General features: G+C 49.5%; 1 protein-coding gene across 1 annotated transcript in view; it reads right to left on the minus strand.

Annotated features, from left to right (window-relative positions):
* Window positions 1-514: 514 nt before the first annotated feature.
* The window catches only part of Slco2a1 (solute carrier organic anion transporter family member 2A1), an 83,217-nt gene continuing 57,927 nt past the window's right edge, over window positions 515-25,804 (minus strand). The window contains exons 4-14 of the mRNA XM_020165714.2: window positions 21,499-21,726; window positions 20,656-20,754; window positions 17,939-18,075; window positions 16,415-16,493; window positions 15,724-15,888; window positions 14,500-14,689; window positions 12,851-13,016; window positions 10,156-10,319; window positions 6,647-6,711; window positions 3,329-3,452; window positions 515-2,597 (exon numbers count right to left, since the gene is read on the minus strand). Of these exons, the coding sequence (XP_020021303.2) occupies window positions 2,477-2,597; window positions 3,329-3,452; window positions 6,647-6,711; window positions 10,156-10,319; window positions 12,851-13,016; window positions 14,500-14,689; window positions 15,724-15,888; window positions 16,415-16,493; window positions 17,939-18,075; window positions 20,656-20,754; window positions 21,499-21,726 (1,538 nt within the window). The 3' untranslated portion in view covers window positions 515-2,476. The remainder of the gene's footprint in view (window positions 2,598-3,328; window positions 3,453-6,646; window positions 6,712-10,155; window positions 10,320-12,850; window positions 13,017-14,499; window positions 14,690-15,723; window positions 15,889-16,414; window positions 16,494-17,938; window positions 18,076-20,655; window positions 20,755-21,498; window positions 21,727-25,804) is intronic.

Raw genomic sequence — 25,804 nt, forward strand, 5'->3', positions numbered from 1 at the left:
GTCTGCCTCCTGAGGAGCTAAGATTACAGGTGTGAGCCACCAGTGCCTGGCTTGGAATCACCATTTTAACAGCACTTTCTACAGCATCAAACTTCTTCAAGAAGTTTGTTGAGCTTTGCTCTGGAATTGAAATGAAAGTGATGCCATTATGTCCCCTGCTGGCATTTGAGAGGAAAGATTGACTGAGCAGTACTAAGTGATTAGGTATTACTATGATATTGTTTTGTGTTGTGGACATAACTGTGCATGTCCAATAGCACTGGACATAAACTCAAAGGCAGAGGACAAGCCCCATGTGCCTTTGATAGCGACCTGGAGAAATTCACTAAGTGAACAAGAAGTGCCTGGTGTCTGCTGTCTTGCAGGTTGATGAGTTGACAATTGCACTACCTGTAATGCCCTTGACCATGGCCTCTGAGGGCTGTGGCAATGGGTACTTTCTGTCTAGAAGGTGCAGGCTCTGTCTGCTCTCTGATAGCCATACATAACAGCACAAATTCATGACCAAGTTACATCAATAGCAAAATTATAATATATTAATAGCAATATAATAGAATAAAGGTTTGGGAGGGCAGCCAATCTTCCAGAACCTGAAGGTCGGCATTCAATGTTCACAGGGATAACCGAAGGCAGAACCTTCAGAATTTTGGTTAAATTGCAGCAAGAAAGACCAGGGTTAGTCGCAGGAATTAATTTTCCAAGCAGAACCATTGCAAATGCTGAAACTGGTCCTGAGATTGCATGGAGTCTCCCTTCCTGAGTGAGATCTGTGGAAATAAGGCTGGTGACTTTGTCTGTGATCATGGCTTTCAAAAGATTTCAGTCTCACAGCAGCTTGACCACTGACAGACATTTTGGCTTCTACCATTTGAGACCTTTCCAGAAGTGGCTTCTACTAGGCTCCTGGAATGGGTCTTCCCAGAGGTGTGGCACTCAGGGTCACACATGGCAATGACCAGTGTCCAGCTGGTCCACAGGACATGGTGAGCCAGAGCTCTGTCTCACCAAGAGTCAGTTTGGTGGGGCCACGGATGGCATAGTCAGGATCCTTTTTGTTAATCTTTGGGTACTTGCTGTGCTTGACAAGCATGTGATGGGTGTTCTCCTGACATGGACTGTCCACCCTGCCCACCAAGCAAATTGTGGGAGAAGACTTAGTGTAACTGGAGGGAGGCGAGGTAAGATCGGAGAGAAGCTCTTTGCAAGAACCATGTACTAGCACTGCAGAGCACAAAGTCAGCCTCTAGTAAACAGAACCATTGTTGGTGAAAGGTCTCCTTCTAGGGCTTCCACCTCTGAACCTGTCACATAGCAGCCATGTCTCCCAGCCCAGACTCACAGAGGCCACTCACCTTCCTGGAGGTAGTGACAAGAGGCTGAGACAATATTGATGAACACAAGCTTGTTTGAAAGTAGGACAGTCAACCTGGCTGGTGACACCCAGTGTGGTGACAGGTAACATCCACTCTGTTTCATCACTTGCCGGACTGGCATCTCAGAGTGTCTTCCTTTATTCCCCTGTACACAGGCTGAAGTCCAGCCAGAGAAGTCCATCTTATGTCCTCCCAGGCAAAGGTGGGGAGGGCCTTCCCCATGACTCTGAGATGAGGGGGTGTTGTCCCCAATGTGAGGGTGGAGGACTGGGCATTAGGACACTTCACAGGCCCTCCTTGGGTCTTCACTCTGTATGGTTTTCTCAGATTGAAATATAACCCCAGAAAGGCAGAGATAAACACATGAAAATCCAAGAGCAGAGAGGTCTTGGGTTCACCTGGGCAGTGTTGGGATAACCCGTCCTTAGGCTTCGTAGTTCTGGCTCTAGTGCCAGAGACTGGGTTATGGAGAGAGCTGATCTTCCCAGTATGGCAGCTCCAGATGGGCCTCCGGAAGAAGGAAGTGAGGATCTGAGGGTGAACCCAAGGAACCCTTTTGGGTTTCTTGCTGTGGTGAATCCAGAGGCAAACAGAGCTGCAGCAAACTTCCCTCTCCTCTAGTGCACCCTCTTCTTCCCCTCACACCCCTTCTCTTCCGGTGTGGGCAGTCAGAGGAGAGCTGGGTCACCTGGCAAGGATGATGTACCTCCCTTTTCTCACTTCACTTGGGTACCCCCACAGGGCTGGTAAGAGGCAGGGGCTGCCTCAGTGGACATTCTTGTTTGAGGACCCAGTATTGAGAAGAGCAGAGGCATGTGAGGATCCCTTCCAAGGAGCCAGGGAAGACCCAACTGTCCAACTCTGGGCCTTCCCAGCCCTGGTATTCTTTGGCCTTCAGAAACCATGAGGGAGGCTGTGGGAGGAGGAGGAGGAAGAGGAGGAGGAGGAAAAGGAGGAGGAGGAGGAGGAGGCCAGAAAGGCAAATGGTGACTGGGGTTTTCTTTCTTATTTAAAAAAAAAAAAAAACCAGAAAGGAAAAGCCGTGTTAACATTAGTAAATACAGGTAGGTGTGGCAGAGGCAGGGCGGTGGTCCGGTCAAGGGTCAGATGAGGCCTGCAGTCTTCTCCTGCACGTTGTACTCCCTGTTCTTCTTCACCCTCCAGCCGACGAAGAAGAGCAGCAGTGTGCCTAGGATCTTGTAGCCCTCCTGCAGGCCCAGGTACCTGGGGGGCAGGAAGAGAACAGAATGGTGAGGTGGGGGACGCTGCAGGTCTAGGGCCACCAGGAAAAAGAATGTCATTCTCACAGTGGCCCAGGGAGTGCGTGGCTCACCACTCAGAAAATCTGTCACCACCCAGGTCGAAGTCACTTTCTTCGTTCTTTTGACTCAAAAGCATATATACCTCCTGGGAAGTGGCCAGGACTTCAGAGAGCCTCAGCCCTCCAGAGGCTTCCCTCTTGCTGTCCTCTCCTGCCCTCCCTACCTGCCCACACTGTTTCCGGCCCCCGCCCATCTTTCTGAATGGTATAATAAGGGCAAGGTGAGGTGGCTGGAGGGGGCAAAACTCTGTGACACACAAATGGCTTCAGAGGCAGGCTGAACTCCCCTGTTCTGTTCCTTTGCCTGGTGTCATGGTAGGGCAGTGGGAGACAGGCTTGACATCTTTCCACAGCTACAGCCTCTACCTTAAGACTCCAGCCACCCCTTTCCCATTGGCAAAGTTCGTTCTGCTGCTGCCCCTCCTGTGGGCCTGTAGGGGCAGCATGCCAGGGGCCTACCTCAGTGCGGACCCTGGGTCTTGTTTCCCGGATGGCTCCTGGTAGCCCCTGATATGCCTGTCATGGTGGCCCCTGCTCCCTGTCCATGGCCCCTTAGGCCTGATAGCCCCTTCCACAGCCACCAGGCAAACAACCACTCTTTGCTGGGATCCCACGCTTCCGGTGGGGCCCTCACCTGTCCCGGAGAGCGTCACTGTCATAGTAGGCACAGGCCCCTTGCCTCCCTGAGCAATGCTTGTTCCACCGGATGCAGGAGTAGTCAATGGTGAGTCCGTACAGGGCTGGAGCCGGCAGCCAGGCTGGCAGCAGCAGGGAAGAGAGTTCAGAGAGCCAAGGTCACACGGAGCTGCAGGCAGAGGAGCCTGGCAGAGGTGGGGAGCCAAGCCCTGTCCCCGCCTTGCACGATTCCCACATGTGAGAACGCCTCTGCCCCACCCTCAGAGTCACAGTGACTTGGGAAAACAGAAAGCTGTCAGTGAGGCCTGAATTTCCCTTTCACCAGGAGGCTTAGGAGATAAAGGGACCTGGGCCATCCTTTCAGTGCAGAATGAGTCACAGAGTCACATGGATGCCAACTCCGACATACAGAGTATTTCTCATATTCCAGGTCGGTCCCAAGTGGAGATTGGCTCTTGAGGGCAACAATATCACAGGTCCTCAGAGTAACCAGAGAAATGACACTGGCCAGCTCGCCTACATAGTCAAGAGGGCTCAGGGCTGGACAGTGAACCATGGTTTACTGAGTGACTTTCAGACTCCTCATTCTTCCACCACTCCAGACCGCCTCCCACTGTATTAGACAACACCGCCTGAAGCCACCTAAAACCTGGTTGCTTGTAGCCGGGACCCAACCCCCTAACCTCCCAGCAGCTGAGTGGTAGGCCTGGCCCAGCAGTTGCAATGCCTTACTGCCTGATGAATATTCTAAAGGTTTCCCTCCCACCCCACGCTCTGAGTCATTAGAGAAGTTCTAGGTAGCCACTGGGCCAGGGAGACTTTTGTCCAGGATGTAAACTGAGGATGGGCCATCCCATCTCAGAACCATGGTGCCTCCTAGACTCTCAGGGCCCTGCTTCTGGAGGGAAGGAAGAGGCAAAACAGTACTTGTGGCTCCATCCATGAGTGAGAAACTTCCAAAGGCCTCTGATTACTCCCCAGTCTCCAGGTGAACAGGGGACAGAAACTGTCCAGAGGGATTGACATCCAGTGATGCTTCCCGAATAGGAACAAGTCCAGGAAACTTTTCAACTAAATCCCAGTAGGTAATTGTAAACCAACTGGAGTTTCTCAATAGGAAATCTTTTTCTGTACCCCAGAGTGGAACTGGGTTCTTCAGTGATAAGTGGAATCCCTCTGGCTTGGGTTTGCTAATCGTGCTCACACATTGTTTAAATGGAAAATCAAAGCAGTAGGTGTTTTGAACAGTGAAAGAGCGGTCAATTTTTTTTTTTTTTTGAGGTACTGGGGTTTGAATCAGGACCTCAGGCTTTGCTGGGAAGGCAGTCTACCACTTAAGCCACACCCCAGCCCTTTTTGGTTTTAGTTATTTTTCAGATACAGTCTCGAATTTTTGCCTGGGACCAACGTTGGATCTTAATTCTCCTATCTATGCTTCCCTTAGAGCTGGGATTACAGATGTGCACCACCACATGCAGCCAGAGTGGTTATTTTCAAGATCACTGAAAAAAAGCAGGGCAGGGCTCTTTGGAGCCTGTCCTTAGCTGCTGAGAGGAATGCAAGCTGTCCTTCCCAGAAGAGGCATTAGAGCAAGATATAATTGAGTTATAGATGATTAACTAATGAAAACAAGGAGCTATGACGACACCAGAGCTTCTGCCAGGACAGGTGCTCTGTTTCCTCTGTGTTTATAATATAGGCCAAAGAGTCAGGGTGTAAAAAGACTCAAAGGTACTTAACCAGGATACAAGCAGCAAGTGGCCTGAGGTCAAGAAACTAATGAAAAAAAAAACAAAAAAAACCTGGCTCACTCCTCGTCTGGTTGGATTGGGCCCTGCAAAGGCTCCAGCTCCAGCTATCTCAAGGAAAGACATCATCAGTACACCATGAAAGGACGATGAAAGCCAATGCAGGGGAAGGTGCCACTATGACTAGACCCCTGGTAATTAGGCAGAACAAACTCTGTAACAGGTGCTTTTGCTGAAAAGCACTGGTTCCTTGGCATCTCTGCCTCCATTTATGTACGTGCCTCCTTTACTCTGAGTCTCTCTCTCTCTCTTCTGGTTTTTTCCTGGTTTCCAGGAAGGACAGGACAGGAAGGATGGATAACATCTTTACAATGGAAACACCAAGGAAAGATCAGCAGAACCTCCACAGGACAGGAAACAAAGCTATTCCCCTGGCAGACTTCAATGACTTTCTCTTCTGTAACAAGGTCCTGCCTGGCCAATCCTGAGATAATGAGTAACTGATTACTTATAACCATGACCTCCTATGACCACCAGAACACACCTGTCACTAAGACTGTTTGACAAGTATGCAGACATCTCTTCCCTGTCCCGCTCTTCCTCTGAAATGCTCCTCCTGTAGTAGCATGTCCGTGTTACAGTAATTAAATCTCCTTTCTCTGACCTTCACCATTATTCATCTCTTTATTTGGGTTAATTGGGGCAAGTGGCAAGACTTAACAAGTGGTATCCCCTTAGTTGGCTTAAAACTCCAGTTTCAACTCTTCAGGGATTTAAAGTTGAAAAGTACACCTTGATAGGAACCAATGTCCCTCTCCCTGAAATTGCCACACTGCCCACTAAAGCTCACACACACTAAGTCCTCAGTTGAATTCAGTCCCTTTGCTTCTGTTTACCTGTCTTTGCAAGGGTCTCCATTGTTAATACTGTGTATTAAATATAGTACATGAATGTGTCAAGAAGGAGCAGCCTTGCATGAGCTGTTTGAGGAAAGGCTTGCATGTGCCCCCACCCCAAAATCCATGCACCAGGGAGAATGGGTGCCTTCTGCTCCCATGGGCAGCTCTCCATCCCTGTGGGACACTGCTGACCATTTGTGCCTAGCTTGATTCTTCCAGGGGGCCCTCGGCTGTTTCAGGACAGGCTGGATTCACAGGCAGAGGACCCCGCACAGAAGAAACATTCCCTGAACAGCGATAGGGGGAATAAATTTTGCAAAATGGGAAAGAAGCCAGGGCTGAGCTGGGCTGCTCGTCTGTCTGGGGCAGGAATGCAAGGTTTTGTTCCTACGGTGAATTCTTGGAGACAGATTAAAAAATACCTGCTTTTAACTCTTTAGTACAACCAGCTGTGTCTACTTTTCATCCTTCTTGCATATTGTGGTTTGGAATTAATACCACAGAAGGAACCTGTTCCTAACTTCAAGCAATCAGAGATATCATTCATGGAGTTTGGCCTGTCCATGCAGGGGAAATGAGATGGGGCTTCCCCCAGCCCTGTCTGCTCCCCATAATCCTGCACATATGGTCCAGGGTCACTACTTCAGAGCGGGGCTCTTAGTCACTTACCCAGCAAGCGCATCAGTAAAAACTGTACCCCGATGGCAAATGACTTTTCATCTTGGTTCACCACGCTGCAAAGGAAAACAGGAACTCAAGTCGGGGACACAGGGCTGTACCATGGCCTGGTCAGGGGCCAGCGAGACTCAGAGTAGGTCAGAACCCTCATGTGGCCTGACCGGCTGGATGCTCCTGTTGTGTCCATGGTTCTCAGAGCACGGTCCCTGGGATCAGTGGCAGTTCTTGGGTGCTTGTTAGGAATGCAGAGTCTCAGGCCCTATGTCTATCTAGTGTGTGGATTTGTTGAGAATAGACAGAAACTCAGGGGGTGGGGCCTAGTGATCTGTGTTTCCACAGGAGACACAGATTCTGAAGCAAGCTCAAGTTGAAGAATCACTGCTCTATATGGCTTTCAGGACTGTGCACAGCCCACTTCAAGAGAAAGAGGATAGAAGAGAAAGGACGAGGAGAGAAGGATTGCTGGCGGGGCGTTTATAGCAGCAGGTCTGAACAATTCCCACACAGTGTCTTGTAGCAGGAAAAGACAGCTCTGCTGTAATTAGGGCCTCTGGGCTGCTGGCTTCTGTGCACAACTGAAAGAATTTCTTGCCCTGGGCCAGCTTTGTGGGCACATGACCTGAGCAGCTGTGCAGGACTCCACCTTCAGAAAGCCCATGTGTGGTTTGATACTCTGCTGTGGCTGAGTTGAAATTCTTAATAATTTTTGCCCCAGGTCCTGCAGTTAATATTGCTGGTCCTGTTCCTATGATTCCTCCTTCAAGAGGGAAAAGTGTGTTTTGGCTGAGGGAGGAGGTTCAGAGAAAGGTGGATGCCCTGCCATCCCAGCTGCAGAGTGGAGCCAGGAGGAGGACACCTCACATACAAGGTGAGGAGCCGGGATCTGGCCTGCAGAGGCACCTGTCTTGACCTCTCTGCTCTTAGCACACACAATCCTGGGTGGATGATCGTCTGGGGACAGTGAGGGAGTGCAGAAGCAATCTGCAGATCTCTACACACAATGTGTTTCACCCCCACTACCAAAGTCCTGCTAGCAAATGGGAGAAGAATCTTCTTCCAGACCCCCTGGAGGATGGCCCAGTGAGGGAACTACGCATTGGATTGTAGACAGGGGAAAAGCGCACCAGCTGGGATTCCTCAGGGCTTCGAATCCTGATGGAATGGATGCTCCCTTTCTGCCCACAGATGCCCCAATGGCCCCATCCATAATGGGTGCCCTCCTTGTCTTGGTCCTTTCCCTCCAGATTCTCAGCTAAGGTGACACTTAGGCATTTGACTGAGATCTTAGGCCCATTCTGGTCTCTGCCCCCACTTGGCCCTGAGTTAGTGCGGGGTTATGGCCACTCTCTCTCCCTTCACGTTTTCAGCTGGCCTTTGCTCCCATGCCTGCTTGGGGCCAGGACTAATAGAAATACTGCCTGGGGTACCGACCAACTTACTGTAGCCTCCTCTTCCTTGCAGTAAGAAGGCCTATTCTGTCTTCTTTCCTACTACAATTTAGCTTTTAAACCATCTTGGGATCCTGGGTCTCCTCTCCAGTTTCATCCTAGACCCTGACCAGTCTTGGAAAGGAGAAATTTTCTAGAAAATCCCATCCTGTGGTTGAAATAATGCTCTGTTTTCCACAATCTCTCATGGCTGGGGTGTGACAGAAATCCTCAGGGAGGCAATCTAATAGGGATTGCCTTCTTTCCCTGTTGCTTAGGGACTCTGGATGAGAGTCCCCCTCTCTCCCCGTCTCCCTTCCTCTTCATGGCCTCATGTACATCTATCGCTGAGTCACAGGGTCCACCATGCACTATCTGGTCTAGAGTGCAAGAAGAGAACCCCATGAAGTGCTCTAGGTGAAAAGTCCAGTTCTTGGGTAGGATGGGTAGCAGTAGAGAAGAGGGTGGCAGTGGTGCTGGGGAAGGCCACCTGCCATGGGCTCTGAGCGTCCTTATGCATTCTTGCTGAGTGTGCTAAGGATGCATGGTCCCCAACATCAGCTCCTGGGCCATTTCTCAGGGTTGCAACAAGCAGCTTTGAGGCATGAGTTGGAGTCTAGAACAAGAACAGCTTGTTCACTGCCCACAACAAGGGTTCCTTGTTCTGACATAAACTTACTGCCTGCAAAGCACACTCCTGGGCCTGTCCTTGTCATTTCTGTGGGACTTGGGGGTTGAGGAATAGATAAACAACATGGAGGTTATTCTGTTTTCTGTGCTGCAATGAAATCTTTGGTCTTTGACCCAGGATGTTCCTATCTTCTGTCAGCATCCTCCAAACAGAAATGGTGACAACAACTTGGGTGCCAACTTGGGGGCGAACTTGAAATAGGAAAAAACCCCAGTGTCCACAAATAGCTGCTGCTTTGTGTGGTGCTGGGAATCGAACTCACAGACTTATACTAAGCAAATACTCTGCCACTGAGTTACAGTCTTAGTTCTGCTCCTTCCTTGTCTCCTAGCCTTCTGAGGGAAACTGGTGCTAGAAATCTTGCTAGCAATTTATTATAATTTGTTCAATAGTAATAATTAACTAATAAGTAGGACATTTTATATTTGCAAAGCAACTGACCTGATGCTAACTCTCTGAGGTCGGTATCATTATCTTCACCTCATAAATGATGAAACTGAGGTTTAGTGACGGTAGGCAGCACCCAAGGGCCCTCAGCGAGTATGAGGCAGAGCAGGGACTTTGAACCTGACCCTGGGGTTCAAAATCCTGTGTATCTCCCTCTCTGTGCATGAGACGGGAAGGACAGGAGGGAGGAAGCAAGGTGACAGGCACTGTTCTTTGGAGACTGAGGTGAAGGGACCCTCCCTATGAAAACCTCAGGGACACTTGACAGCCAGAATTCCTTCCCTGACTCCTGGTCCCCCAATCTGGCCAGCCTGTCCCTTCTGACTGGAACACTAGGTCCTGGTTCCCAACATCCTGGGATTTTCTCATTTTGGGCCTTTTCCATAGCCCTCACTCTATTTCTGGAACTTTCCTCAGTTTTCTGCCTTGAATTCTCTTCCTTCCTCTCTGTTCTTTTAGAATTTAAAAACAACGTGGGCTGGCAGAGTGGCTGAAGTGTTAAGAGCTCCTGCCTAGCAAGGGTGAGGTCTTGAGTTCAAACCCCAGTGCTGTCCCAAAAAAAGAAGAAAAAAAAAAAAAATCAAGGGCATCTACAGGTGTATCTACAACATGGACCCAGGCAGCCTGCTGTTGAGGTGTGGCTCCCCTTGGGCTCTGCCCTTCTGGACGGGTTTGACCTTCAATGTACAGAAAGGAGGTAGCAGAAGACACAGAGTCACACAGGTGTTGGGGACTGAGCAAGGACACGCCATGAGGAGCTCAGCATGGGGCCTGTGCTCTTTTATCACCAAAGGAACCACTTGCATGTTGTTGTTTAAGGGACTTTGAAGACCAGGAAAGGGCGGAGAAAAGAGAAGGGGGCATTAGGGTGTAATGTCAAAGAGAAGTGTGGGGAAACAGAAGCCCAGCCCTGGTCCCCGAGAAGTGCCACTCACCGTAGAACCATCATGTAGAGCGGGTTGTGGGAGATGCAAGCTATCAGCGCCACAAAGGAGATGAGGAAGATGGACGGGAGCAGGAAGTGGGCACAGGGAATGGGGCACGACCCTGTCTTCGCTGAAGCAGCTCCCCCAGTCACACAGCTGCAGTTCAAATAGATCTTTAAGAGGAAAGAGAGGGCAAGAGGGGTGGGAGGAGAACCACTGTCATGGTTTCAGCTCTGCACACTTCAAACATCTGCACCAGCTCTTGCCAGAGTCCATCAAGTTTTAATCCTCTACCCTCTGAGTCCCAGGGAATGAGAGAGCCTGGATGGAGACTGAAGAGGAGATGGAGACCAAGGATGCTAGGCATGGTGGTGCATGCCTGCTACCCCAGCCACCCAAGACGCAGAGATAAGAGGATTGCAGTTCAAGGCCAGTTCAGGCAAACAAAAAAAATTAGCAAGATTCTATCTCAAAAACAAAACAAAAGAAAAGAACAAGGCAGGCATGGTGGTGCATGCCTGTAATCCTACTTACTCAGGAAGCAGAGGTAGGAGGATCACAGTCTGAGACAGGCTGATGCAAAAACTCAAGATCTTATATGAAAAATAACTAAAGCAAAAGAACCGTGGGTGTCGCTCACATAGTGGAACACTTGCTTAGTAAGCATAAAGTCCTGAGTTCAAACTATAGTATCATTTAAAAAAAAGAGAGAGGAACCAGGGGAGGGTTTCCAAGTTGTCCCAGTCCAGTGTGGGCTGGGCTCCCACAGTCACACCCACTTTTGAATGCTCACTATCCCACCACTAGCATGGTCCCCTCAGCTTGGAGCGTGGGGTCTGGGAGGGCTCGCCTTTGGGCTGGCCAGCTGTGGTGGCTGTACCAGTTGTTGGTTGTTGTCTGTACTGTCTGTGTGTTCATTGTAGGGATGATGCAAATGTGTAGACAGCAGAACAGAGGGAGCACAAGGGAATCACCCAAGTGTTGCATCTGTCAGTCTCTGCAGAAGTGTCCTGCCTGGGAGAGATTACTCTATAAAGGATTCAGAGGAGTCCTATCTCACGGATGGAGTTTATGTGGCTCAGTTCTGATGTACACCTCACTTTGGTGGCCATGGCTCATCTGGTGATCTTCACACACTTCCCTGGAGTCTCTGATGGCCCAGCCTATGACAATGGAAGAGTTAGAACTATTCCAGCACTGGAACTAATGAGCTGGTACCCTTACTTGTGCCAGACAGTGGAAAGAAAAAAGTGGTAGAAAGGGATACACCCTTTTGACCTTGGCTCCTAGGAAACTCAGAAATACATTGCATACAGTACTGCTGTCTGGATTTTTAACATATAGGGATTTTTTCCCCTTATAATTTACTACTTTGTCCTTGATATTTTAGTAATAGATTTTTATCTTGATGTACATATGCTATTATTGGAAGCTTGTCAAGATTATTTCTGGAAGTAGATGAATCAGAGGTAAGTAAATAAGATAAGAAAACCACAGAAGCCACCGCAGACTCTGCCAGTTAGAAAGTAGCTAAGGAAGCCTCTTGTCCAAATTCCTTGCCAAACTCTTTTCCCACAGGGAGCTGGGGAAGCAGCCTTGTCCTCTCCCCCAACCCAAAAGCAGGGTATAAGCAGGCTGTAGCTTGGCCCATGCAATTTTAGGGGTCAGGTACATTTCTCTCTGCAGTGCATCTTCTGGTAGCAAAGCATAGACATTACATTGCTCTCAAAACAAAGAGCCCCTAACTCCTAAGTCTGGCCTGTGTGCTCTCGCCCCTGCCCACTGGCTGGCCTTGCTGGGTGGGACACACCTCACTCAGGACCCACCTGCCTTTTCTCTTTCCTCCTATAGTTCGTCCAGGGCATTCATGCCCCAGGTCTTGCACTGGACATTTCCTTTACTTGCAATGCTTTGCTCCCAGCTCTTCATGGGTTTGCTTCTGCTGCTGGTTCTGTTCTAATGTCACCTCCTCAGGGAGGCCCATTAAGTCTCTCTCTGGCATCTATCTGTGTACTTACTGGATAGAATGCAAACCATGTGAGATTAGAACTTTGAAGGCTCCACTTCCTCTGCACTACGGCTGTGCCCAGTGTTCTCAATTAACTAACTAAACAAATGACTTGAGTTTGCTGACACCAGAAGGTCTGGAGCCACAGTGCTCCCAGAGGGATAGATAGGGCCTCACCATGTGAGTACAGTGAATGTAGGCTGCCCCCGTGGGAGGCTAGCAGACACATGGCCTTGAACACAAGTGTCCCAGATCTTCACCGAAATAGCTGCACGACTCCCAAGCCATTGTGTGGTACCTCTGGGAGCTGACAGTTGAAGAAAACGCCCTTGACTACTGCTCCCAACTCTGACTGTCCATTCCATCTCACAGAGGCTGGCTGCCCTCAATTTATTTGGACTGGTCTACGTGACTCTGCAAGCTGCCAGAATGCAGGACCCAGAGGTGCCTTGTAGTACCAGTTGGGATGCAGTGCTTGGCTTGTTTCTGCTGTGAGCATTGTTAAGCTTTCAGAATGAACTTGTTGGACACAGGCCAATCTTGGGCTGCAGGCTTCTGGTCATGATCCTGGGGCAAGGGAGGTGGAGAGAGCACGGGTGGGGCCCAGAGGAGGCCAAGGAGTTGTATGTGAAGGTGACATTGAGCTCCAAGGTCACACAGACCCCCTCCTGTCCCTGGAACCCCAGCTGCCCTTACCACTTGCTTGGTGGCTATAGAGCTCATGTTGACATTGCTACAGCCAGCGTGGCAAGGGGAGAGGTATTCGACTCCATTGTCCCCGCAGACAGGGTGGAAGACAGAATCCGGGCACGAGCAATCCCTCCGGCAGGCAGGAGGCTGAGGATGTATAGAACTTGATGTGCTGCCAGCAAAACAGGAAGCGAGGAGTCAAACAAAGCAAGACCAAGAAACAACTCCACACTCTAGTCCAGTGTAAGTTCCTGGCCTAGTTAACGTGCCTGTGTGTCTCTGTTTGACTTGGGCCAGTGCCACCTTGGGATCTGAATTGTGCTTAGGTGAGCCACCAATGGATCTGCCACTGTTCGGGCAACATGGTCCTCTCCATTTCTTCTGACACTTGGAGCCAAAGTGTACCAATTAGTCAGCTGGAAAGACCTGGTTAGTGATGAATCTCTTGCCATACTAAGAGTCAAGACAACCAACTGACCAAGACTTTGATGAGGGAATCAGTGAATGAACCAGGGAAGCTGCAAGCAATGTTTGCCTTCCCTCCTCTTTCAGCTGGGCTCAGGCTGAAGGCAGAAGCTGGGACCCCTTGAAGTAATTGGGGTTCTCATTGGCTTCCTGTTCCCTGGGTCAGTGTAGGATTTGTTCCAGTCACTCCACCCCCTATGAACCTCAACCAAGTGGATTTCACAGGCCAATCTTACTGATCTTCTTTAGGGAAGTTTGCAACAGGGGTTGACAAAGCACAGTCTAGAGCTTTGCTTAAATTCACACCACTGATGGTCATTACCATTTATGGGACAGCTCATGTGCAGGGGCACAATATCCAGGGACTTTTTATTGTAAGTTTACAATTAATTATTCACCTTCTATGGATGAGAAAACTGAATATTAGGTAAGTAACTATCCCCCACGTAGTAAAGAGCCACACAACCAGATCTCAAGTCAGTCTGATAATGAAGTCATGAGCTGAACTCCCTGTGAAAGCCACCAAAATGCTTCTAGACCTTTTCTTGAGTCAGTCAACCTGCACTGCCCAACTTGAGAGCCCTCGCTTCCCTTGTACCACTCCTCTCCTTTACCCATCAAACACAGAAGAGGTTATTTCAGAGAGAAAGGCTGAAAGACACAGCATCTCCGAATCTTGCAACCTCATTAGGCCAAGTTCAAAAGCAAAGCCTGTTGCAAGGTGGTGCCCAGGAAAAAATGAACAGCATCCTTGCCCTTGCAGGGTTCAAAAGCCCTTTGCTTTTTGCAAACCAAAAGGCAGACTTCATCTGCCCTCCTTCTCACCTGCCCTGATTTTTCACGTCTGCCATCACTCATTGTTTTTCTCCAGGCCGTTTCAAATCTCCTTGTCTTTCTTCAGTGGCTCAGTGACCTGGTAATTCAAGCTGGCCTGGGGCTGATGCTAAACATAGCTTACTTCCTGGTTCCTGAGGCTCAGGTTCACCCCAAAACCAAACTGATTAGTTTTGTGTGCTTCTGAAACAACAGAACCCTAACTCTGATTGCTGGTAACCCTCTAGCCCACTCCAAACTTCTCTCATAATGGAATATATGAGTTAAGACCTTATTTTTCTATGTTGCCATGTGAAATATCAGATCCAAGTGAAGAGGGGAGGGGAGACGGTCTCCACACCCATTATTCCCATTACCTGGGAGGGTAGACCTCAGCCACGGGTGGGGTGGAACATCCCATGAAGAAGAGAGGGATACAGAGGATAGTGGAGATGGTGATGATGATGGCAGCCACGCGGGGGATGGTCTGCAGTGGCAAGGCAAAACGCTTCATGAGGATTCCTCCAAACAGCATCCCCAAGGCCGCAAAAGGGAGGTTTACAGCACCTATGGATAGTGAGAAGGAACCGGTCTGAGTGCACTGAGCTGGACCACCAAGAAGGGAACATAGCATCATGAAGGAACCCTGGATATGTTAAATCATAATAGTAATTGCTGACATTAATTGAGCATTTATTGCATGTCTCAAGAGTTATCTTTACTTAGAGGATTGCCTTGCCTGTGCAAAGAATAAAGTAGTGTCCTTGCACTCAAGGGTTGTGGGTTGAATGTGCATTGATTAAGCACCTTTCATTTCCTGGATCTTCACTGCATCCTCACTGTGAGCACATGTGGTTTGCAGGGCGAGAGTGATCTGTCAGTCAGAGACTGACGGCCAGAGGGGAGCCCATAGCCCAGGGCCACAAAAGAGGTCAGGGGGTACAGGGGAGTCACCTTCATGCCCTGACCACCTTGCTAAATCCATCTGGTCAACTTCACCTGTGGATGGCGCCCAGTCATTCACTTAGGCACTTGGTGGGATCATGTCAGTGGTTTTCAACTTCAGCTGCTAAAAGTACAGATGCTGCTCCCACCCCTCTCCCAGCCCTGTGTAGATTCTGGGTTCATTGACCTGAGTAGGGCATTTTGTAAAGATCTCCAGAGGGGCCTGAAAGGCACTGGAGTAGATAGTCACTGGCCTCATTCTCTCTAATCAAACAAATGTATTCAAATTCCTGGAGATGAGGAAAAACCCCAGGGGGTGTTTTGCCTACCCCCCAATTCCATCTTCTCTCTCCCCTCAGTTGCCCTGATGATGTCAGCTAGAAGGCTGTCAGACTTCCAGCCCCTTGATGGGGAGGAAGGCAGCCCCAGCCTCCACCCACTCCTGAATGGAAGAATAGGAGGCCCCAGAAACCTGCCAAGAACATTCTAGATTGCCAACCAGGAAAAATATCCTTAAAATTCTTTCTCTTGGGCAAGCCCTCCTGTCTCCTGTCTGTGTCCGGTCTGGACTTTGGCTGTCCCTGGATGGCCGGCAGAGTGCCCGGCTCCTCCCTCAGGTAGAGCCGCCCAGTTCCTACAGCGCCCTCTGGATGTACCGATGAGGAAGTTGGCATAGGCTGCTGAGGCGCCATACTGCTTCTCCAGGAACTTGTTGAGGAAGGTGGAGAGGCCGGCTATGACAGAAGAGAAGTTGCACTGGGCCAAGACCACCAGCATGAAAAGCGGGTTCATCAGGAGCCTCAGGAAGATGCGAGGGAAGCCTGCAAGCAAACTGCTATCAGGGGCCAGGCCTTGGGGGGAGTATCACAAGACTACCTCAAGTCTGGCCACCCCTATGCCTCTTCCCTCCAGACAACTCTGATCTCTTCCTCAGGGCAGAATCCAGGGCACCAAAATACAAAGCAGCCAGTCTAGGGGACTACAGCCACTGGGACTCCCCTGTGCTCATGGACTGACTAAAATGAGGATGCACCTAAAAAATATGGTGGTGGGCAGATAGAAATACAACTAACAGTGGAAACTCCCATGAGTGCCACTTCCATATGATTGGAGGAGGGAGAAGTGGGAGCCAAACCCCAGGGTAGAGTGAGGACTGACTCCACCTAAACTAGGTCTGTTGGTACCTGTAAAGCAGTCCCCAGGATCCTTGGCAGAAGCTCTTTTGAGCTGCAGGTGCACCATGGAGGAGAGCCATTTACAGGCCACCTGTTCTGATTGAACCTTACTGCACACCTGATCACACCCACCCAGAGCCAGCCCCCAGGGCTGCTTGAGTCAGTCAGTTACGTTTAATGAAATCCATTAGGGAGCCTCTTGACTTGACCTCCTCCATCTTCCTTGCCTCGTCCACTATGGCAGGAGACCTCTGAAGGCAGCAAAAGGGGTGAGTGTTAGGGGTCCTCCCCTGGGCCCTTGATCCCCAGAGTGGTGTGTGTGATTGGGAGAGCATTGAGAGAATGCACTCTTGAAGCAAACACCACCTGTACTTCTTGGCGGCAGACCAGAATGCATCTGTCCCAATGCCTCCCATGATACCTAGGGGCATATTATTTCATATCTAACTTTCCCATGACTAATGCCAACTGTGTCTTCCTAGATCCCACCCCTTGTCTGCCTGTCATGGCTACACTTCACTGTCCTCTCATTCCAGGGTTTCTGGGGTCTAGAACACCCCCTATTTTCAGCTTTCCCTTTCTGTGTCTTCTCTGATGTCTCTGCTTCCCCCTGGGTTCAAAGGTGAGTCCTAGCCCTTTGCTTGCACCTTCTGGGCATACTACCTCAGTGACCTTACCTACCTCTCTGAACAGACTATAGCCAGAGGCCTGTGCTTTAAACCATCACAGTGACGTGGGGCCCTGAGCTCTGCCACCGTTAGGATTCTCCAGAGAACTCTGCACCAGGAATAGGCACTCCCATTCAGAGTCCACTCTGGGCATGGTTCCCAGAGTTCCACACACACTGTCTCACCCCTCACTACTTCCTTCCCGGATACTCTAATTATCTCGAGTATTTTAAAGAAAAGGAAGTTAGGAACAAAGCATCTTGCATAAGATCACTCAGCTAGTTTATAAGGAGCAATGTGGTATTCAAATCCAGGTCTACCCAACCCCAAACCACCAGGACATGCTGCCAACCTCAGAAATTCTTCCCCAGGACAAACCAAGGCCCTCTACCCCTGGCCCTCTTCCCATAGCTAGGCTTAGATTTCATACAACCCACTTCCAACCATCAAGCTCTATTTCTCAGCAGGTATGACTGGACCATGCATGGAAAGTCACCCTGCTGGCGACATGCTCCACTCTCAGCCCATCCTCACACATCCCTACGCACTCTATCCTTTAGGCACAGACCTCAAAGGCCCTATTAAATGCAAAAGTTGACCATGCCAGGTCACCTGCCCAGTTTTTTTTTTTTTTACTCTAACTCTTTAGCCTAATTTAGATGACCTCAGTGTTCCTCAAATGTTCCCTGGAGCCCTCTTGATCTTTGAGATGCTAACATGGTAAGTGAACACTGAGGGGGTGCCACCTTTGAGGAATTCACCAGCACATTCACCTCTCAAAGTCTCTGAGAAGTCCTGCATCCTGGAACTTGATTTAGTTTCACCCAGAATTTTAACCTACTATAGCTTCTCAGCTGTTTATTTTCTACTTAGCCTTTTACCCTTCCTCCCTCCCTTTCTTCTTTTCTTCCTTTGTTCCTTCCATATTGGGGATTGAACTCAGGGCTAGGTAAGCATTCCACCACTTGAGCTATACCTCCAGCCCCATGCTTCCCTATAGGTAGAGTCATGGGCTCCCAGAAACTTACTTCTGCTCCTCTGGGCATTGCTCGAGGAAAGAAAAAAAAGGGGAAAGAGGTGAGGACCAAGAAGACTGAAGAGATGAGCAGGCCCAGCCACCAGGCTCCAATCCATCGAGGGTCACCTGGGTTCAAGTTGACTGTAGCTGAAGAGAAACCAAAGAATACAAGTGGTGCTGAGTGAATGCATGGAAAGGGAAACTATCAGGGGGTGTTTTGTTAACAGTTTTCCCACCAGGAAGACAAGGCAATCCATGAGCTAGGACCTCAGCCAAGTCAAAATTCCTTCTCCAGGCCATTCTGATCTTCCTAGAGACCTGAGACCACTGCACAGGAGGCTGCACATAAGAAAATCCCCAGACTGCAGGGAGAGGTGCCCCTGGGCACTGTCTGGGTGGACTGGGAGCTCAGTTGCTGATCTCTTTTGGTATAGGAACCAGGAACCAAACTCAAGAAGTGCCAGGAAGAAGGCAAAGATGGCTTGATCCCAAGGCACAATACTCCCTGTGGCTTGCCACTTTTTCTTCTCTCTCTCTTTCTCTCTCTCTCTCTCTCTCTCTCTCTCTCTCTCTCTCACACACACACACACACACACACACACACACACACACACACACCTCTTGCTTCTCTTTTCTTTGAAGTAGTGTCTCCCAGTGTAGCCCAGACAGGCCTTAAACTCCCCATTTCCTACCTCACCCTCCTGAGTGCTGGGATTAGAGGTGTGCACTGTCACATCTAATCTGCCACTTTCATCTGAAGTAGAGGCAGGTGACATTGTGGTTCATCTAGCATTAAACTTTGGCAGCATGGTTGGGGTTAACACCTGCCGGATTCTTTGTGAGATAGGCGGGCCCTGTCCTGTGTGCTGGACTCTCCCTGAGGGTCTGACTCAGCCCTGCCTTCTAGCACATCTTCTGGCCACTGGGGACTTCACACAGCACCCCCACATGCTAACACCTTCCACCCTCTTGGCTGTGTTCAGGCAGTTTCCTCCACCTGTAAGGCCTTCCCTCAATCTCTGCTTGTAGAAATTCCACCCATCTGTCATGGCTCACCTCTCTAGGAGGCCCTGCCTGATTGCCTTGCACAAGAGGGCTCTCTTTTGCCTTTGAACTTCCAAAGCACTTTGCCCATTCCTCTGCTAGGCTGCTGACCTTCCCTGTCTTGTGAGAGACTGGGGGCGGGGGCAGGACATACTCACAAAGGCAAGAGGCCCTGCTGGACTCATCCCTGAATGCTTAACTCTGTGCTTGTGCCTGTGTCTGTGAACTACATTTTATCATTCTAAGATACCCAGTGGCAGTCCACCCACCCTTCTATTGTCTTTGTGGTTCTGGGGTTTGAACTCAGGGCTTCAGACTTGCTAGGCTGGCACCCTACTATTTGAGCTACGCCTCCAACCCCTTTTGATCTGGTTATTTTGGAAATAGGGTCTTGCTTTTTTTCCAGGCTGGCCTGAACCATGGTTGATGATATTTCGATTTTATGCTTTCTGCCATAGGTGGGATGACAGACATGTGTCACCACATCCAGTTTTTTTCTGTTGAGATAGGGTCTCACAAACTTTCTTGCCTGGGCTGGCCTGGAGCCTTGATCCTTCTAATCTCAGTCTCTCAAGTTTCTAGGATGACAGGCGGGAGCCCCTGATACACAGCCATATCCTCTTTTGAAGACTCTGACTCACACCTGTTACCTCTTTATCAAGCTTATGCTGAGCCTTACAGCAAGTCTGTTTTACTGTCATGGGCCCCATGTTATAGATGAAACGGAAGCCCAGAAAGATGGGGTCCAGTGGCTAAGATACCTTGACTACTAAGAAATGGATCTGGTGTTAGATGCATGCAGCCCAGTGCCAGCGCCCATGTGGTTAAACACCCTAATCCATGCTTCTGGAAGTGAAGCACAATCTGTAAGCATTTCTTATGTAGGGCTGCTTTTTCCCCTCAAAAGAGCTCTGATTAAATCTTTTTTTGTTTGTTTGTGTTTGGTACTGGAGTTTGCACTCAGGGCCTCACCGCTTGAGCCATGCCTCCAGCCCTTAATTAAATCTAAAAAAAAATATATGATCAGTAACATCTTAAAATAAAAGATCCAGGGAACTTTTTTTTTTTTGTGATTCTGGGGCTTGAACTCAGGGCCTACACCTTGAACCACTCCACCAGCCTTTTTGTCCAACCTGGCTTTGAACTATGATCCTCCTGATCTCTGCTTCTTGAGTAGCTAAGATTATAGGCGTGTGCCACCAGCTCCTGGGTTAACTATTTTTTTTGTGTGTGTGATACTGGGGTTTGAACCCAGGGCCTTGTGCTCTACCACTTGAGTTACCCCTCCCAATCCTTTTATTTTTATTTGGTTTTTGAGACAGGATCTCATTAACTTTGCCCTGGCTGGCCCCAACTTTGAGTTCCTTCTGCCTCTGCCTTCTGAGATGCAGGGGTTGTAGATATGCACCACCATGCCTGGCCCCACTGCAAACTTCTGAGGGTGAGAAGTGTGTTTGTTTCATCAGTTCATTCCCCAAGGGATCCAGCCTGGGCCCTAGTGAGGGGAGGCACAGACTGTCCGCTTAATTGTCTGGAAGACTGCAGGAGTAAGGAAGTGAGCAGGATCGGGAGGTGGCAATGAGAACTCAAAATTAGAGCTTCGTTCTCTGCCCTGACTGGACAGGAGGTGGGCAGATGGTCCACAGAACTGGTGATGGGAATGTCTGTCCTCTGCACACATACCTGTATCCACCCTGCCAAAATCCACAAAGATCTGCAGCATGACGGAGCCCAGCAGGTACCCGAAAGCTGGTCCAAACACAGCAATGGCAAATAAAATGGCTGAAGATGGGAGCAAGAGGAAAGAGGCTGAGTTTGACTGCGTGTTCAGCATCCCCAGGCTTCCAAGCTGAAAAGAATTCCTGAGATGTCACCTATATCCCCTGGTACTAACAAGCCCATGCCTGTACCATCTCCCAGGGCCACTCAAGATGCCAAGACACACAGAGCCAAACCTGCCAGAGAGACCTACTGGCCTGGAAAGAAATGGCATCCATGCTATCTTAAAAATGCCAGCCCACATGTGTTGACAGGTGAAGCTCCCTTGGGTACAGTGCTGGTGGCCCTGCAGGAACTTGTGGGGTCACAGAACCTGTAGGTGGGGTCCATCTGATCTGAGGCCCTGGGGGTTCTCGGTATGGGAAGGATTTGAGCATTCAGCTGGCCATCTGCCCCTCAGCCAACAGCTCAGAGAAGACACATGCACCTCAACCTGTGCCTACAGGACCAGATGGCAACAGTGGCTGCTGGTGGTTTAGAATCTACACTGCACCCAACACAGGGCAAGTGTCACATGCATTAGCTCATGTAATCCCATAGCCACAGAGCACATAGACAATCTTAGCTCCATCCTGTAGGTGAAGAACTTGGGTCCCTGGGGTCAACCAGTTGTCCAGGACTATAACAGGGCTAGCATTCATAACAAGTCTGTCTGATTGTGAGCAAAGAGCATCAGACTTCATTTCAGTCTCCAGGGCCTCACCAAGTGCCACCCTTTCCACAGCCCTCTTCAAGCCTGTGACTCACAGATGTACAGGGGGGAGTTGGTGGGCTCTGCGAAGTCATCCACATAGGAGATTCCAAATGGCTGGATGGGCACTGTCCCAATGCCGGCCAGCAGTTGGGCTATCACCATCAGTCCCCACATGCTGCTAGTCTCCTTCCGGGTGTCCTGCATGGTGCTTTGGCACCGACTGAGGGGCAGATCCTGCCAGTGCTTCTGACAGAGCTCAGTCTGGAGGTGGCTGCTGTTTCCTGCAATGACAGTACCCACTGGTCACCATTAGCTGGCCTCCACTTCTGGCCTTCCTCCCACGCCTGGGGGGAAAGGCCAACCCAGAGCCAGAGGCCATGCTGGCAAATAGTCCATGGTCCCCAAAGATCATTCCTTGTCCTTAGCTGGCAGGAGGACCTCTAGAGACAAAGGTAGGAGAAAGGTGGGTGGGATGTGGACCCACTCCACTCCAGGAGCAGACTTCCCAAGTGGGAGAGGGAACATTCTCACATGCTGTCCATTCCTTCTCCCCCATGGGCACTGGTGGAGAACCAAGCAGGCGGGAGCAGGGCCTCCAGCCCTGATGAAAAGGCCACCCAGCTGGGGAGGGGTTTCAGGATCCAAACCCAGCATCTCTTCAGCAGAACAGAGTTCATTGTTACCCAGAGAAGATGGTGCCAACTCCTGCCTGAGTTGTGTCCTTCTTGGGTCATGACCTCTAGGGTCTTCAATCTGCCAAAGATATTCATCCTTGGTCAGCTTTTAAGATTCACAGATCCAGCCAGACACTCGTGGCTCACGCTTGTAATCCTAGCTACTCAGGAGGCAGAGATCAGGAGGATCGTGGTTCAAAGTCAGGCCTGGGAAACTAGTTTGCCAGATCCTATCTTGAAAAAACCCATCACAAAAGAGGGCTGGAGATCTGACTCAGATGGTAGAGCTCCTGCCTAGCAAGCATGAGGCCATGAGTTCAAACCCCAGAACTGCCAAAAAAAAAAAAAATCACAGATCTTCTGAAGCTGAAGGCTCTCCTAGACCATCTAGTTTTATCTTTAGTACTGCAGATGGGGGAGCTGAGCTGCACCCCAAAGCCCTTCTGTGAGGGAAGGGCCCCAGTCACCCTCCCGTGGCCTGTGGGCACTGTGGTTCCTGTGGCTGGGCAGCTGGTTTCAAGCCTCTGTTTTCAACTTGGCCCACACTAACCTTCAATATTGTTGGCTCTCCACAGCCTTGAGAAGTTTGAGGGCTCCTTTCCAAGACATTAGTTTTTTGGTTTTTTTGGCAGTACTGGGATTTGAACTCAGGGCCTTTACTCATTAGGCAGGCACTCTACTACTTGAGTCACACCTTCAGCCCTTTTTGCTTTAGTTTATTTTTCAGATAGGGTTTTGAGTTTTTGCCCAGGGCTGGCCTCAGAACATGACCTCCTTCCTATGTCTCCCTTGTAGCTGGGATTGCAGGCATACACCACTATGCCCAGCCCCATGAGAGCCCTTTTATTTCTGCCTCATTCTGGCCAACGGAAGCCAATGAAATTACCAATCTCACTCTGTGGGGCTGTTCATCAACATTAGTGGCATCCGGTTTAACTCTCGTTTACAGGGCTCCCCCAGGTGTGGTTCTGACCTAGGTGGGCCTCAAAGTCCCATGGAGAGGAAAAGTGAGTCGATCAATAACTCATATACTGGATTCTGCCTAGTGCTCTTGGGTTCAGGGATGTCCTGCATGGGTGGGGCTGGAGGGGGGATTCTGCCTTCCCCACTGTCCTTTTTCCTCTCCCACAGAGTCCTTATCTACCCTGGCCCCATCACTGCTTGTCTTCTACCTGGTGGTCTGTACAAGACACATTTGGAAATCGCAGGAATAGAGGACTCTCCTGTTGCTCATTGAGGGTTGATCCAGGAAAAGCAAATGAGGCAAAGTCTCTGTCCGGGTGAAGATCATCTAGACCCCGGCACCATCTGTGGGCAGAGACGGTGCACCACAGACACTGGTTAGTGTCTCTCTGTCCCTTTTTTTCCTACTCCATGCCCTTTATCCCACCTCCAAATGTAGAATTCAAACAGAGAAATCCAACCTCAAGGTGAAATGAGACATAGCCTCTTAGAATTAGGGCAGGATACAGTTTATTAGTCTGTAAGCCACATGTAATCCAGGCACCAGTGGCTCCCACCTATAATCCTAGCCTCTTAGGAGGCAGAGATACAGAGGATCACGGTTCGAGGCCAGCCCAAGCAAACAGTTCGTGTGACCTCCATCTCCAGAACAACCAGAACAAAATGAACTAGAGGTGTATATTAGGATATGATCCCTAATTTATAAAACTTGTGTGTATAACTGACTCTGCAGTGAGAACCTCCCCAGGACTGAGGCTCTCTGGGGGATGGATGAGCTGATCCTTTTGGTTTGCCTCAATATAGTTTCTGATTTTTCTACAATGAACACATGGTGCTTTTGCTTGTTTGCTTTAAGGGTCTTGCTATGAAGTACAGGCTGGCTTGTGGTACTCCTGCCTCAGCCTCCCAACTGCTGGGATTATAAGGTCCATCTTCACATGATACTTTTAAAATAAAGCAATGAAAATTTAAATTTAAAAAGGTTCTCATAAGTAAACACATTCAAAATTTAACATTTCTCCCATTTCTTCTTTCCTTCCTTCCAGTAGTGGAGACTGAACTCAGGGCCTCGTGCTTACAAGCAACTCTACCACTTGAGCTGCACCCCTGGCCCTTTTTGTTTCAGTTTTGTTTTTGATAGGGTCTTGTCCTTTCATTTAGGCTGGCTTTGGACTGTAATCCTTCTACCTCCATCTCCTGAGTAGCTGGGATTACAGCTGTACCCCACTGTATCTAGCCTCCATTTGTTTTGCTTTGCAGTACTGGGGTTTGAACTCAGTGCTGGGTCAACTTGAGCCATTCCACGAGCACAATTTTTTGTGATAGGTTTTTTTGAGATGGGGTCTTGAAAACTATTTGCCTGTGCTGGCTTGGAACCCTGATCCTCCTGATCTCTGCCTCCTGAGTAGCTGGGATTACAGGCATGAGCCATGGTGCTCGGCAGCCTCTGATTTCTTATTTTTGTCTCATCCCATTGCCCTTCCTTCTGGTGTGGACCTGAGGCCAGCAAAAACGTGGGCTGACTTTCTCTGCCCACTCTTCCCCATGCAACATCTCCTCTCCCCTGTGGAGTTCTGAGCCTTTCTTGAATGCACAGGCTCTACTGTAGAGACCCCAGCACCAGAATTTTTTCTTTTCTTTTTTTTTTTTTTTTTGTGGTGATACTAGGAGTTGAACTTAGCCTCATGCTTGCTAGGCAGATGCTCTACCACTTGAGCTACACCCCAGCCTTCTTTGCTTTGGTTATTTTTAAGATAGGGTCTCACTTTATGACTGAGCCATCCTGGACACCAGTCCTCTTATTTGTGCCTACCCACATGGCTGGAATACAAACACCACCATACACAGAGACTTGTTGAGGATGGGGTCTCTCAAGTTTCGGCCCAGACTGGCCTTGAAACTTGGTCCTCTCAATTTCCACCTCCCAAGTGGCTAGGATTACAGGCTTGAGCTGCTGCCCTTGGCTAGCACCAGAATTTTTTAACTTCCATTGACTGTCGGGGCCAGACACTAATGCCAGGACTGATACATGTCATCTCCTGATCACAGGTGTTACCCTACATAAGCAGCTGGTTTGGGGCAGAGCTGGAATTTGTACCTCCAAGTGTCTTACTCAAAATCCATACTGAAATCAAATCTGAAATGCAGCTTTGAAAAGACAGAACACACACTTTTCAGGGATGGAGGAGCAAGGCTTGGGGGGAATTCCTCCACCCCTAGGCACATCCAAACACAGGAGCTCTCTAACCTTGCAGGCAGCTAGGACCTTACATCTGCTTCCTCCCAGATGGAGGTGGCCTGGAAAGGGCCTGGCTGCTGGGAGTTTTGCTGACATTTAGGGTCATAAAAAGAAATAGACACTAGTACAGGGAGTTGAGACATTGATTTTATCCCTATGTAGCTATGAAATCTTGAGCAAATTTTTAAACCCCTCTGAGCCTCAGTTTCCCTTGGAGAGGAAGCTATAGGTGGATGGATAGGGGGATTCCTAGGTGGCCATTAAAAACTAGAAGACTGCGGCTCCAGAAAGAGGGCCAGGCAAGCTGGACCCTGCCTGTCAGCCAGCAAGCAGGCCTGGTGGTTGTCCCTAGCTCGGGATGATGCAAGGCTCCCAATCTCGGGACAGTCACCGTAGCCTGAAAGCACTCAGTTGTAAAATGCTTTTGCTGAAAGAGAAACACAGGGACTGTCTGACCCACCCCCCACCCCACTCAGGAATGCT

The sequence above is a fragment of the Castor canadensis genome, chromosome 17 (assembly GCF_047511655.1).
Source record: "Castor canadensis chromosome 17, mCasCan1.hap1v2, whole genome shotgun sequence".
Lineage (NCBI taxonomy): Eukaryota > Metazoa > Chordata > Mammalia > Rodentia > Castoridae > Castor > Castor canadensis.